Here is a 14,578-nt window from a genome sequence, read left to right as displayed (position 1 = left end):
TAGTATATATATATATATATATATATATATATATATATTTAAATAAGGGAGTAGCCACCAACAATGTGTATTTTTTAACATTTTATTATTCCGTGTCTTGGTTTTTCATTGAGAATTATGTTTGTCACATTTGAAAATAATTTCTGACGAGGACGCATCACAGAACATCTGAAACGCGTTAAAAACGATTTCAATGACTTAAAAACATTATTACAATGATCCAAACATAATTCTCAATGAAAAATCAAGACATGGAATAATAAAATAATGTTAAAAAATACACATTGTTGGTGGCTACTCCCTTATTTAAATATACATATTTCTTTCGTTGGAATTTCTTTACCCATTTTATATATATATATATATATATATATATATATATATATATATATATACACACACACACACACAAGAGCTAGCTAATTATGCACAGAGAATTACTTACCTTTGAATGCTTCAGTGGCACCTGGGGCTTTGTTTTTGTCAGGATGCATTTTTAGTGCTAACTTTCGATAAGCCTTTTTTAGGTCGGCATCCGTAGCATCTTTTGAGACACCAAGTATTTCGTAATAATCTTTACATTTCTTTATTCTGAAAAAAAAAATTTTTTAAATTTAAGAAAAATTTTTAAAAAATAATAAAAATTAATTACTTTCGGCAAAAAATATTAAATCTCTTTGATCAATCATACAAAAAGTTAATTAATTACAAGGACTTTGCAAAATTCAATAAAAATGAAACTTGGACATTTTTTTTTTTCTTTAAGCCATCAAGGAAATTTTATGGATCCACCAAATCACCATTCTAATAGTGAAATTAATTTGTAAACATTAAAATGGATTATCTAGACTAAACCTCAAACAAATGGCTTAAAAGCGATACAGTAACCCTAAAAAGACGACACCACAAACAGAAAACACCCTTAACTACAGCCAGTAAAAGACATAAATAATCAAAGCTAGTAGATTTTATTTTACTTACTCCATAAATAATGTTACAATCTCTTTATAAACTAGAGTCACACAAAATTATGTCTACTATTTTAATGTTTACGTAGTTCATTTTCGTGTACAAATTGACGCACTTTAAAATTTTTTATGTTTTACTAGTATCAATTTGATAAAATCTTCAGCGAGGGATTTTTATCTCTAGCCCCAAAATCAACAGCAATTAAAGCATTCCTGTAATGTTCTGGTCTCTGTTGATTGTGGTGGGATGTTAGTTCTGTGCAGTTCTAGGAGGTTCGAAAAGGGGGTTACTTCATTGGTAATTGCCTGAGACACCTTTACAAGGAAATGCTGACATGGTTGTCCAGGCACTTTTTGCAGGTCAGAGTGTCCCTCCTCGAGAGCACTAACTTCTCAATCCCATTTTTTTTACCTATATGTTGGAGTTCTTGCAGTAGGAGAAAACTTAAAAAGCTTCACCTTGCCAATTAAAATCTAGTAGATAATACCCAGATTAAAACAGGACAATTTTTGTAATTTCTCTGAAAGTATACGAAGATATGGAAGTCAACCATGGACAGTTGTCTATGCAAGTAACAAATTGCTTTTTCATGTACATGTCCATTTCTATAGAGATGTGTATATATTTATATATTTACATGAACAGAATTCACTCCTAAACTAATTAACTAATCATTATAAAATTGCAAACAGCTGCTAGGAAAAGAGTTGTAATGTGAACTATATTTAGTTGGATTTAAGTTTTATACAAAGGGAGTAAGTCTTTGATAAAAATTCAGATACCTCTAAGTTCTGTGAAATTTTGATAAATATTAGATATCCATCAATAAACATTTCCTAAATTTCCCAAATTCTTGAATTAAAAAAAAAAAAAAAAATTTCAGGTGAGGGGAAGCATAATATATGCACAACCATTTGAAAATGGATTCTGATCAAAATCAGAAGAAAGATTCTCCACATCAAGTTTAGTATTTTTATATTTTGATTTTAATCTCCATAAGGGGACATAACACTTAATGGGACGGTTAAAATCTTAAGATCTCTCGGTTGGAATGTATGAGATCGTGAATGAATATTTGACAGCCAGTAGGATGCCCCACTCCCAGTTATAACAAAATAACTAAACAAAAAAACAAGTGTAAAACTATTCTGATAATTACTTTATCCATCTTGAGACAGATATTCTTCTAGTTGAATATTCAGGCCTCTACGGACAAATTCATCTTTCGCTGACCTTTGAAAAATAAATATTTTCGCTTATTAGCCAAATAGAAAAGTTACTAGTCAAACCCATGTGAATTTTTGGAATATGACACTTCTGTCCCGTGACGAGTACATACATACATAAGGATTTTTCTGTTTTTATTTTTGTTTTGTTTAAATTAGTGTGATTCTAAATATGCACTAAATTTTATGCTTAGACTTTAAGATATAAACGTTCAAATTTCTTCAGATGTTTTTAAACAGCCTTCATTAAAATTTATATATATATAAATATATATATATATATATATATATATAAATATATATGTTTAATTTTTTTGGATTATTATCCTCATCTTCTAGTTATTGTTGTCATCTCACCATGGTTTGGTCAACAAATCCACTGACCAGCTTTGGGTGGGATCGAAACTGCTACCTCCACACTCACCTGAAATCATAGATATTCTGCATCTCTATCCATTGCACCACTGGCCCCAAAGGGCAATCAAGGTTGGAATTTTTGGTCTTATAAATCCAACATCGTAAACACAATAACTAAAAGATGGGGATAATAGTCCAAATAATTAAATAAAAAACTTATACAATTTACTCATCTCCAAAATAATTCCAAACTATTTCAATAATATATTGTTCTCTTAAACTTTTAGCGCTTAAATAATTTGACTTTGCTCGTTTTATTTAAACAAAAAAACAAAAAACAAAAAGAAGAAAAAAAAGTTGAAAAGATATTTTTAACTCGACAATAAATTTTGGAAGGTTGTCGGTGTAAAAAACAGTCACTAAAAGAAAAGCGTTTCATCATTTCTAGTCAACAATTGAAAAAGTAAATAAACGACTCACAAATGCAAACGTTTCACTCACAACGTAAAGCCTCGATATTAAAAATATTTTTCTAACAATTCAAATTGCTAAATTTTTTTCTTTATACAGTACGGGATTTTTGTACATGTTAGTCACTTATATTTAAGGCTATGACAAGAGAATATTCTTTTCACTATTTTGACTCTTTGATAGAAATCAGTTAATATCTTATGTTTTTAGAGAGATGGATGTGGTTCTCGATTGTCTGTGTCGGATATACACAGGCGGCTAAAAGAAAGTCTGCACTTGTAATTTTTTAAAAAACTCCAAATTTAAGCTAAATTTAATGTAACTGTTTAAACAAACTATACCTCATTTGATTGGCCTTTTATTCTTCTATAATTTTACCTGTTCATATTTGACTTTATTGAAATATTCTAGCATTCACATCAATTTAAAAAAATAACTTCAAATTGAGGAGGCAAAAAGAAAGTTTGCAAAATTAATGTAAAATTAATACAACACAAATACAACAGGATCACAATGAACTAGTTAATATTTAGTAGCATAGTCCTTCTGCAATTTGACAGCCTGCAATCTTTTGGGAATTCCTTGAATTAGGCCGCAGCAATATTCCGGGGAAAGTACATCCCACTTTTCTTTAATTTTTTTCCAAAGTTCTTCCATATTTGATATTTTATCATTGCGTAGCTGTTGCTTGATGTAATGCCATACGTTTTTGATAGGTTGAAGTGTGGAGATTGTGCAGGCCAATCCAAACATGGAATATCATGCCTTCCAGGAACCTCTTGACATTGCCAGCTGTGTGAATGGGAGCATTATCCTGCATGAAGACGGGATTATCATCCAAATTCCAACCAAAGGAGAGTAGAAAATGCTCAGTCAACATATTAATGTACTTGGTCGAAATAATTCAACCTTGCAAGCGAACTATAGGCCCTGGACCATTGGTACTAATAATGCCCCACACCAAAACTGAACCTCCACCACCTTGCAGCGTTGAAACTGAGCACCTAGGATTAAATTCTTCATCTTTCCTCTGACGGACGTACTGCCTACCATCACTGCCTAGCCTATTGAACTTGCTTTTGTCACTAAAAAGCACTTTTGACCAATATGAAGAGTCATGATCTTCATTGCATCTGACGAAGTCCAGACGGCGCTTTCTGGTCATTACAGAAATGATTGCCTTGCGTCTTGCAACATATCCTCACTAATTAAATTCCTTTAATCTGTTAAGAGCACTTTTTAACAAGATTGCACTGTTGTTGGATTTAGGGAGTAGTTTCCAATCTGTTTCTAAGGCTGCAGATCTTGATAGCACTGTCTTCCCTGTTAGACGTAACTCTAGTACGACCAGATTTAGTGACATCACGAACACTGCTGGTGTTTTGGTGCTTTTGCACAGTCTTTCATACAGTTTTCGCATCACATTTCAATCTGCAGCCAATTTCTCAATTGGATAAACCAGAAAATTGGAGATTAATGAGCTCCTGACAATCACTACCAGAGAGTCGTGGCATATGGACTAAATGTTACATTGTATAACCTGGAACAACAATTACAATTAGAGATTCTTTGTTGCCTGTTGGTGGATATTTTAAACTGATTTAGGGGCGATAATTAAAGCTGGTTTTAAGCGAATTTTTCGCTGCGGACTGTCTTTTTGCCTCCTCAATTTGAAGTTATTTTTTTTAAATTGATGTGAACACTAGAATATTTCAATTAAAAGTCAAATATGAACAGGTAAAATTATAGAGGAATAAAAGGTGCATCAAATGAGGTATAGGTTGTTTAAACAGTTACATTAAATTTAGCTTAAATTTGCAGTTTTTGAAAAAAATTCCAAGTGCAGACTTTCTTTTTGTTGGCAGTGTATTTGTTTTTTTGACCATCTCTTTGAATCTCTGTGCACAGCAACACAAACCCTTTTTTTATTTCGTAATAAAACAAGAAGTGTTAAAAATTAAAGTAATTTTTTAAAAAATAAATATATGGTTTCGTTTTTCGTGTCTTCAGGTTGGTTTCGTTACATAATCAACTATATCCAGCTTGATTTTTTTCCCAGCAGTGATTTTGGACATTACCTAAAAAATATGCAAATTTATTTTCTTTTGGGGACAGGGGCTCGTTTTAAAACTATATTTACCTCAGTATTTTCTCTAATTTTCTATTTTTGAGCAGGTAAAATTATAGAGGAAGAAAAGGCAAATCAAATGCAGTATTTAATGACTCCAACTTGCGGATCGATCTCAACTACACTTTGCCAGATGAAACAACCATGAATATTATGAACACAAACGATTTTACTCCCTTCAAAATACTGCGATTCAGTAACAGGTGGTTTCCAGATTGCTGGGTCGACCAAGGAGAGGTGGTGATGCCCATGTAAAATGCGACCGCGTATGACCCAGTCAGTACAATCTGCACCTCATCCCAAGTTGACCCTCAACAATACAATATTGAGGTTACAATATAATATGATTAAAGAAAATTGGAAGATTTTACTTATAGACACTGGTGATAGGAACTAAACAATCAAATGATCTACTTCTGCTAGCAACCAATCAGAAACTAGAATTGTTCCATAAAAATATAGGATTTTTCAGAATTCTAGCACATGATATTTTTATGTCCACATGAGAAAGATCTTTGCCCTTTGTTTGCAAACTTAAAATTCAACACTTGTACAGATTAGCTACCCACTGAAAACTTTTTTTTTTATCTTGTACAGATTAGCTACCCATCAGAAACTCTTCTGAAATTAAACATGGCTTTCAATTCAAAAATTGGCACATCAAATGTCTGATACATTAGCATCATAATAATCACTGATTATGAATCTAAATAATGATTAATATTTTTAAATAACTCATTTTGTAAATAGAGCAATGTACTTTCGGAAAAACTTGCTGAATCTGATCAAGAACAAAAACTGAAAGAACGTTGGTTTAAAAAAAAAATAAAAAAAATTTTTGGAAACTATCAGATGAAATATTTAATAGAATTTCATCTTTTGTATCATTCCGACAACTATCCCCATCTTTTTTCAAAATGTTTTTGTTGGTTTAACCACCAACCTTCTTTAGATGCATCTTTACAAATTTGACCATCTTCATCAACTTCTGGAACCTACACAGGATTTCAAACTGAACCCCTCATTTAATCCATAGTAATAGATTGTTTTTGTGCATTTGAAAATGGTCAGAGGTTACATTGGCTGAAACGTTATGAAACTTACAAACTATAATTATAAAAATCTAAGTCGAAACATAGACATGTTATCCTCATCTGAAACAGAATTTGATTTGTATAAAAAAAAAAAGTTTTTTTTACTTAGGTTCACCCCTCACAAGGCATATTGTCACTTGGTCGTAAGGAGCTATTATTTGGGACCATGCCTTGGAAAGATTAACAAGATGTTGGTCTACGTTACATTTAAACTTCTCCATATCAGTACAATTAGGGAAGTCAGTAGCAGGAAGAGAATCTCAAAGTCTAGTTGATCAAGGGAAGAAATTATTAGAGTAGAAAGCTTTCTGGCATTTAGGAACCTCAACAGTGAAGGGATGCGATTTTGTTGCTAAGCGGGTTTGTCGGGGATATGTACGTCGAGGGGGCACAAGTGCAACGAGTTCATCAGAGCACATTTCATTAAAATACTTGTAAAACAGGCACAGGGATACAACATTGCCGCGATGGGGCAGGGGTTGGAGCTTAGTTGACAAAGTGGAACCTATTAGATTAAAGACTCTTGTTTTTGGACTCGCCCCAAGAGGGAGAGGCTAGTGATAGATGCACCAGCCCAGATGTGGCAACAATACTCCATGTATGGGTGAATGGTAGCTTTGTAGTGGTACAGGATACTTTTGGGTGCAAGTAGTTTTCTAGCATAATAGAAGGAACTCACCTTCTTTGCAGCAACCTTTGCAATGTCCTCAATGTATTTGTTCCAGTTCATGGTAATGCTTTCTGTGTGCTTAATGCTAAGTAGAATTTCCATGAACTGTTTAGAAATAATAGTTCATGTGATACAAGTGCAAGACAAAAGAAACGAATGAGAATTCAGATATGGATAGCAAATCTATTGTGCAGAAGTTTTGTTTCTTGGATGATAACATTGGAGCACAAGATGGAGCAGGTGCTAGTATGATTGTAAGAATTAGTTCACGAAATTTATGTTATTACTAACCAGCAGAGTATCACTACCGTCAACTAAGGAAAAAAGTCTGTCAGCTATGTCGTTGTCAGAACTCTGGAATGAGTATACATTTTGCTCATTAGGATCGAGCCAGTCACAGCTACAAAGTGTTTTAGGCGATTCACAAGGTACAACTTTACGTTGCACACACTTCAGAGGTTGCCATTCGCTGATGCAAACGTGCTTAACATGCAGGTTCAGAAAAGCATCTTGCAGCAGGTACACTATTACATGGAGTACCGCCTTGTTGCCTACCTGCCCGTTTATTTGGGGGTGCATTTCCCCCCCGGTGAATTAAACATGCTGCCAGATACCAACCTAGAAATTTCTATGATTGGGCACCATGTTCATGCAGTGCAATTATTTATGAAAGCGAAACCTGGCCAATGAAGGTTGAGGATGAGTGGGATGAAGAGGAGTGATTCAAGAAGAATAGGATGGATGTGTAATGCGAGTCTTATAGACAGGAAAAAATCTGATGACCTCAGAAGATGAAATCTGGACAGTATAGAGAAATGTGTGCAGAAGACTTTGATGGTATGGCTAATGACCACATTGAAAGAATGGATGGTATGGCTAATGACCATATTGAAAGAATGGATAAGCATTCTTGTAGAACAGTAGGTGTAGCCTTGGTAAAAAAAAAAAAAAAAACTGAAAGTGCTAAGAATGGACCTGAAAGAAAAGGGAATAAAGATTAGTTTCGAAAAGCTGTCCAATGCACGTTAGTAAACGTTAAACTGGTGATGAGAAATTTGAGCCTTTTTTTTTTTGTAACTGCTATTTTCACCTCAAACAAAGGCACATTGCCACTTAGATATGGGCTACCATTTGGGACCAAGTTTACAAGGATACTAAGTAGGGAGTTGAGCAGTAAGATCTGTTCACATTACACTTGGAACTTCTGGATGTAACGGACCCTGGAGGGAATTTGCAAGTCCAGCAGTTCAAGGGAAGAAACTATTTGTAGTAGGTTTTCTGGCATCTCGGAGTGTAGGGTGGGATTTTGCTGCTTGTTGGGTTACTCCGGAGTATTTACATCAAGTGTTTTGGTTCATCAGAGCACATACCATCAAAATACTTGTAAAAAAGGCATAAAAATTACATTTTGGCGATGGGACAGGTTAGAGTTTGGTTGTTAATACGGGACCCATTAGGTTAGCGACATTTTTTTTTAACCTTCTCTAATTGTTTGTTTTACGGCATATTAACCTTTTGGATCATTAATTGTAACGTACTAGATGTTGGTTAGTTGTTTTTGGTTTTTCTTGTGGAATCTTTTGTTATATTTTGTTGTATATTTTAATCGCTTTCAGAAATTTAATTTTTTCTGGATCGTTTTTGTTAAATATCGACCTTAGACTATTCTCTTGATAATGCTATATTCGAGCCTGTTTAAAGTCCACACAGCCCGTCAGCTCCTGACACGTTATGCTAATAGGCGCCTCTTCTCCTTTTAGTAGATGTGAGGAAGTGACAGGAGTGTGACCTATTCCTAGTCTATTCTTTTTGTGACATCTTTTTTTTTATATCTCTTATTCTAATGTTTGGTGTTACTTTGAATAGTTTATTTTCTGTGCAGGAGTTCCAATGTTCTTGCCATTTTATATATATATATATATATATACAGGGTAACCCCCCCCCCCAATTCTAATGTTTGGTGTTACTTTGAATAGTTTATTTTCTGTGCAGGAGTTCCAATGTTCTTGCCATTTTATATATATATATATATATATATATATATACAGGGTAACCCCCCCCCCAAAAAAAAACAAAAGCTAAATGGAGGCCATCTAGAACATATGTTGTAGAACGGAGAAAAAAAGGCCAAAAACCCTAGTGTTTGATGTGATGTTTTGAATATAATAAACTAGTTATGACAAAGTTTCATTTCATTCGGACAAAACACTAAGAAACGGGGGCCTAATTAGAGTTGGGGCCCGTTTATTTTGGGTCACTGTGTGTGTGTGTGTGTGTGTGTGTGTGTGTGTGTGTGTGTGTGTGTGTGTGTGTGTTGGGGGGGGGGGGTTAAGTCTATATAAGGGATTTTTCCCATTGTATGATTTTGTTGAAGTGACTCTTGCTACTTTATCCACTTTTTCGTTCATGCATATGCCGATGTGGCTTGGAATGCAACAGATTATGTATTTATTCATTGTTATGGTGTTTATTTTATTTGTAACTAGCGAGGGGTACCCAGCGTTGCCCGGGTGTTTGGAGGTGTGTGTGGAAACTCCGGGGGTTGGGGGTGGGTGTTAAAAAAAAAAAAAAAAAAATGTTTTGGTAGGTAAGTATGAGGATCGAACCCGAACCGTTGAGGCAAAGTTGTAAATTAAAGTGTGAAAAAAAAAAAAGTGTGACGTTAACGATTGCCCCACCGTGACATGCTAACGGAACCACGTTTGAATTTATTTAATTACTTGGATTTGGTAGGTGCCCGTTTTAATGACTTAATGAGGTCAAGTTTGACTGCGGGATAGTATTTCATTTACTGCGGGAACGCTTCCCAAGATGTTAGAGGAAAAAGACTAACCCACATGCGGCGAGCGACAAATGTTGAATATTTATTTTCCCAAAATCGAGCAAATTAAATAGACAGGCGAGCTTCGTTGTTAACTGTGAGATATTACGATTTATATGTGATATAAAAAGTTTTAAAAAGTTGTTAGGCGACCGACCGCTTCTCTGAAAAAGGCTTTTGTAGACATACAGAAAAAGCGAACACACATACATACATACATTTTCGCTTTTATATTTATAGATAAGGAATTTGTTATTTTTTTTTCATTCAGTGATATGAGTACTGATAGAGAATCTGTAAGGAGGAGATATTTTTTATGGTTATCAGTTATTATATCTAGCGCCAAGTCAATGGTAGATACCTCTACACTAAACACTGAAACCCTACCCGAGAGTCTTTTCTTTAATTTTATATTTTTATGGACGGCTGCGCATCCTACTTTCTTTCCAGCTTTTGATCCATCTGTGTAGAGTTGTGAGTATTCTTTATATTTATTTTGGATGTTAAGCAGTTCTTCACGGAAGGTCGAGGGATGGGCATTTGTTTTAGAATATTTATTCAATTTTAATATCATGGGTAGTTGTTCAACCATCCAAGGCAGAATTTCCACGTTGATAGATGCATGGATTTTTGTTATGTCTATTTGGGTTTCTGTGAGGAGGTTCTTTTTACGGAGGCTGTAGGGTTTGATAATATTTTCTTTTGTGTTCAAGAGGTGTGCATATTGTGGATAGAAAACACATTGATATGCAGGGTTTGATGGCCATAATGTGAGCTTTAAGTAATATTGTAGAGCTAGTTTTTATTTTGTTAGGATCAGTGGTGGTTCGTTAGCCTCCACATACAAACTCTCAAGGACAATCTCAATCCTTGGTGATGCATCGTATCCAATTCCATCACATGATTTTCTGGCTGCTCCATATATGTAACATCCATAGTCAAGTTCAATTAAAGATTGGTAGTTTTAATAATGTAGTTTTATCGGCACCCCAGTCGGTGTGTGTTAACACTTTGATTAATTGCATAGTCTTGTGGCATATTTTTTTTTTTTAATCTTTATTTTATGTGTGGTACGAACGTCAATTTCCTATCATATATGATGCCCAAGTATTTGTGTTGGCCAATGACAAGGATATTATTATTGTCCAGTTCCAAGATGAGGTTATGATGGAATTTTTGTAGTTTACAGAAATGTATTTTATTTTCTCTCCTGAAAATTTGAATCCATTTTCTGTGGCCCATTTATTAATGTTGTGTATGAGGTGTTCGATCAGGTTCTTCTTGTTCTTCCCTGATATTTTCCTGGCCATCTCCCATACTTTTTTTTGGTTTTAGGGTGTTCATTTATTTTTGATACATAGTTTTTCCATGTGTTCTGCTCTGATTTTTTGATAGTTTTCCATGCTTTTGCTCTGCTATTTTTGTATATGTCCAAATTTTATTTTGTTGGATTATTTGTGAATTTTCTTAAGTTAGCACGTCTTATTGGCATGGCTTTTTTTGCATACTTTATTGAACGAGAGTTTGTTGTATTTTGGGGATGGAGAGCTTTTTGGTATGTTCTCTTTTCCAATGGAAAGTAACGTATTGCTGAAATAGGTAATATGTTCAGAGTTAATGTTTGCTTCGGGTATTAATCTATGTTGGTGTGCATTTGGGATTTTCCCCCAATTTGCTTTTTGTATATCCTAGTGAGGCATTTTGTCCTAATTTGGGGGTTCTCGTTTCCTAGTATAATTGGGTTAGGATTAAGGTTTCCTAGTATAATTGGGTTAGGGTTAAGGTTTCCTAGTATAATTGGGTTAGGGTTAAGGTTTCCTAGTATAATTGGGTTAGGGTTAAGGTTTCCTAGTAGGATTGGGTTAGGGTTAAGGTTTCCTAGTAGGATTGGGTTAGGGTTAAGGTTTCCTAGTAGGATTGGGTTAGGGTTAAGGTTTCCTAGTAGGATTGGGTTAGGGTTAAGGTTTCCTAGTAGGATTGGGTTAGGGTTAAGGTTTCCTAGTAGGATTGGGTTAGGGTTAAGGTTTCCTAGTAGGATTGGGTTAGGGTTAAGGTTTCCTAGTTGGATTGGGTTAGGGTTATGGTTTCCTAGTAGGATTGGGTTAGGGTTATGGTTTCCTAGTATAATTGGGTTAGGGTTATGGTTTCCTAGTATAATTGGGTTAGGGTTAAGGTTTCCTAGTATAATTGGGTTAGGGTTAAGGTTTCCTAGTATAATTGGGTTAGGGTTAAGGTTTCCTAGTATAATTGGGTTAGGGTTAAGGTTTCCTAGTATAATTGGGTTAGGGTTAAGGTTTTCTAGTATAATTGGGTTAGGGTTAAGGTTTTCTAGTATAATTGGGTTAGGGTTAAGGTTTTTTAGTATAATTGGGTTAGGGTTAAGGTTTCTAGTATAATTGGGTTAGGGTTAAGGTTTTCTAGTAGAATTGAGAAGTGGTTGCTCCCACATGTTTCGTTGTGTGTTCTCCATGTATATGGTTGGGTCTCAATGTTGGGTCTATTGCTGAAAGTGTTTCTGTTGCTGGGTGGAGATGTGTTCTTTCTTATTGAGTAAACAGAACTGGTTTTTGGTTGATTATATATAGAGCGAGCAGAGGGTTAGTGGTTTGTGCAGTGTTGCGGTTATTGCAACGATTTGCATGTTTGTTTTTAAGTTTACTGCGCTGTATGGAATATTTTTATTAGTAATGATGATCCAGCAGCAGCTAGGTTTTATATTTTGTTCACATAGTTGCATATTGAGTAATGTTTTATATCATTTTCTTTTAAGTTTGTTTCTTATAGGCAAATTATTGCAGGATGAAGGGTTTTGATGAGGAATATTATTTCTTCAATATTAATTTTTAAGCCTCTTATTTTATTAGTTATATTTCATTTTCTTGTTTTGCTGAGGTTACTGTCCACTTCTTTAGTTTCAGTAGTTTCTTATTTTTTTGTTTGTGACCATGATTGTGATGTATGGAGGGGGGGGGGTCCTGCTTTGTTTCATTTTCTTTTTTTTATCGATTCCTTCTTGGACTGGTGATTTTTTATTTCCGGATGTGCTAGGGATTTGTAGAGATTCTATTTTTGTTTGGTTTGATGCTATTATTTTTTTTTTTGATTTATTTGGTCTTTGTTTTGGTTTATTTCAAGGTAGGTGTTCACGTTTGTGGAATCTGTGACTGTACATTTTATTTTGGTTACAAATTTTTGACAATTATTTGGGCACAGTTTCATTAATTTTTCAATGAGTATGTCATATTTATCACTTTTTTCTGTGATTTTTTTTTTTTTTGGTAATCTGATTTTTTTTTGGGGGGGGGGGTAATCTGTGCATCACTTTTGTTTCCCAATTTTTCTTTCTTCCGAGAATAAAAGGTTCTGTTTTAACATTATCATTTATCTTTTTTTTCCATATATTGCAGGTCCTTGCATAGGCAGGGTGGTCCTCTCCACAGTTTACACATTCATTTGTGTTATGGTCAGGGTTTCTTTTTAGCACATCTGCCACACGCTGGTCGATTGTAACATACATCCTCATGATGCCCAAATTTCTGACATTTTTGACATTGTAGGGAATTTGGTATAAATAGTTCTACCTTTTCAATTGAATAGCTAATTGTTATCACTTTCGGTTAAACGTCATGATGCAGGTATTTGATAGTATGTTTTCATTCTTTTTTTAATGGATGTTCTTTTTATATCAATTAAGCCATGAGATTTTAATTCCATTTTTATTTTGTCAATTGAACAACTGGATAGTTTTGAACAGCACCCTTTGAAGTATTCATTTTTCCATGGGGATAGGTTTTAACTCTTTAATGTATTCATTTTTCCATAGGGATCCATGTTAATTTTTTGCTGTATTCATTTTTCCATGGGGATAGGTTTTAATTCTTTGATGTATTCATTTTTCCATGGGGATAGGTTTTAATTATTTGAAGTATTCATTTTTCCATGGGGATAGGTTTTAATTCTTTGAAGTATACATTTTTCCATGGGGATAGGTTTTAATTCTTTGATGTATTCATTTTTCTATGGGGATAGGTTTTAATTCTTTGAAGTATTCATTTTTCCATGGGGATAGGTTTTAATTCTTTGAAGTATTCATTTTTCCATGGGGATAGGTGTTAATTCTTTGAAGTATTCATTTTTCCATGGGGATAGGTTTTAATTCTTTGAAGTATTCATTTTTCCATGGGGATAGGTTTTAATTCTTTGAAGTATTCATTTTTCCATGGGGATAGGTTTTAATTATTTGATGTATTCATTTTTCCATGGGGATAGGTGTTAATTCTTTGAAGTATTCATTTTTCCATGGGGATAGGTTTTAATTCTTTGAAGTATTCATTTTTCTATGGGGATAGGTTTTAATTCTTTGAAGTATTCATTTTTCCATGGGGATAGATTTTAATTCTTTGAAGTATTCATTTTTCCATGGGGATAGGTTTTAATTATTTGATGTATTCATTTTTCCATGGGGATAGGTTTTAATTCTTTGAAGTATTCATTTTTCTATGGGGATAGGTTTTAATTCTTTGAAGTATTCATTTTTCTATGGGGATAGGTTTTAATTCTTTGAAGTATTCATTTTTCCATGGGGATAGATTTTAATTCTTTGAAGTATTCATTTTTCCATGGGGATAGGTTTTAATTATTTGATGTATTCATTTTTCCATGGGGATAGGTGTTAATTCTTTGAAGTATTCATTTTTCCATGGGGATAGGTTTTAATTCTTTGAAGTATTCATTTTTCCATGGGGATAGGTTTTAATTATTTGATGTATTCATTTTTCCATGGGGATAGGTGTTAATTCTTTGAAGTATTCATTTTTCCATGGGGATAGGTTTTAATTCTTT

General features: G+C 33.9%; 1 protein-coding gene across 2 annotated transcripts in view; it reads right to left on the bottom strand.

The window, feature by feature from the left end:
• The window catches only part of LOC145258110 (dnaJ homolog subfamily B member 12-like), a 103,689-nt gene that overhangs the window by 43,018 nt on the left and 46,093 nt on the right, over positions 1-14,578 (bottom strand). For both annotated transcript variants that reach the window (XM_080115852.1, XM_080115853.1), the window contains exon 3: positions 446-591. In XM_080115852.1, coding sequence (XP_079971978.1) covers positions 446-591 — 146 coding nt within the window. The remainder of the gene's footprint in view (positions 1-445; positions 592-14,578) is intronic.

This window comes from Euprymna scolopes, chromosome 33, assembly GCF_053919585.1.
Source record: "Euprymna scolopes isolate OS-2025 chromosome 33, ASM5391958v1, whole genome shotgun sequence".
NCBI classification, from domain to species: Eukaryota; Metazoa; Mollusca; class Cephalopoda; order Sepiida; family Sepiolidae; genus Euprymna; species Euprymna scolopes.
This window is presented reverse-complemented; position numbering and strand designations above follow the sequence as displayed.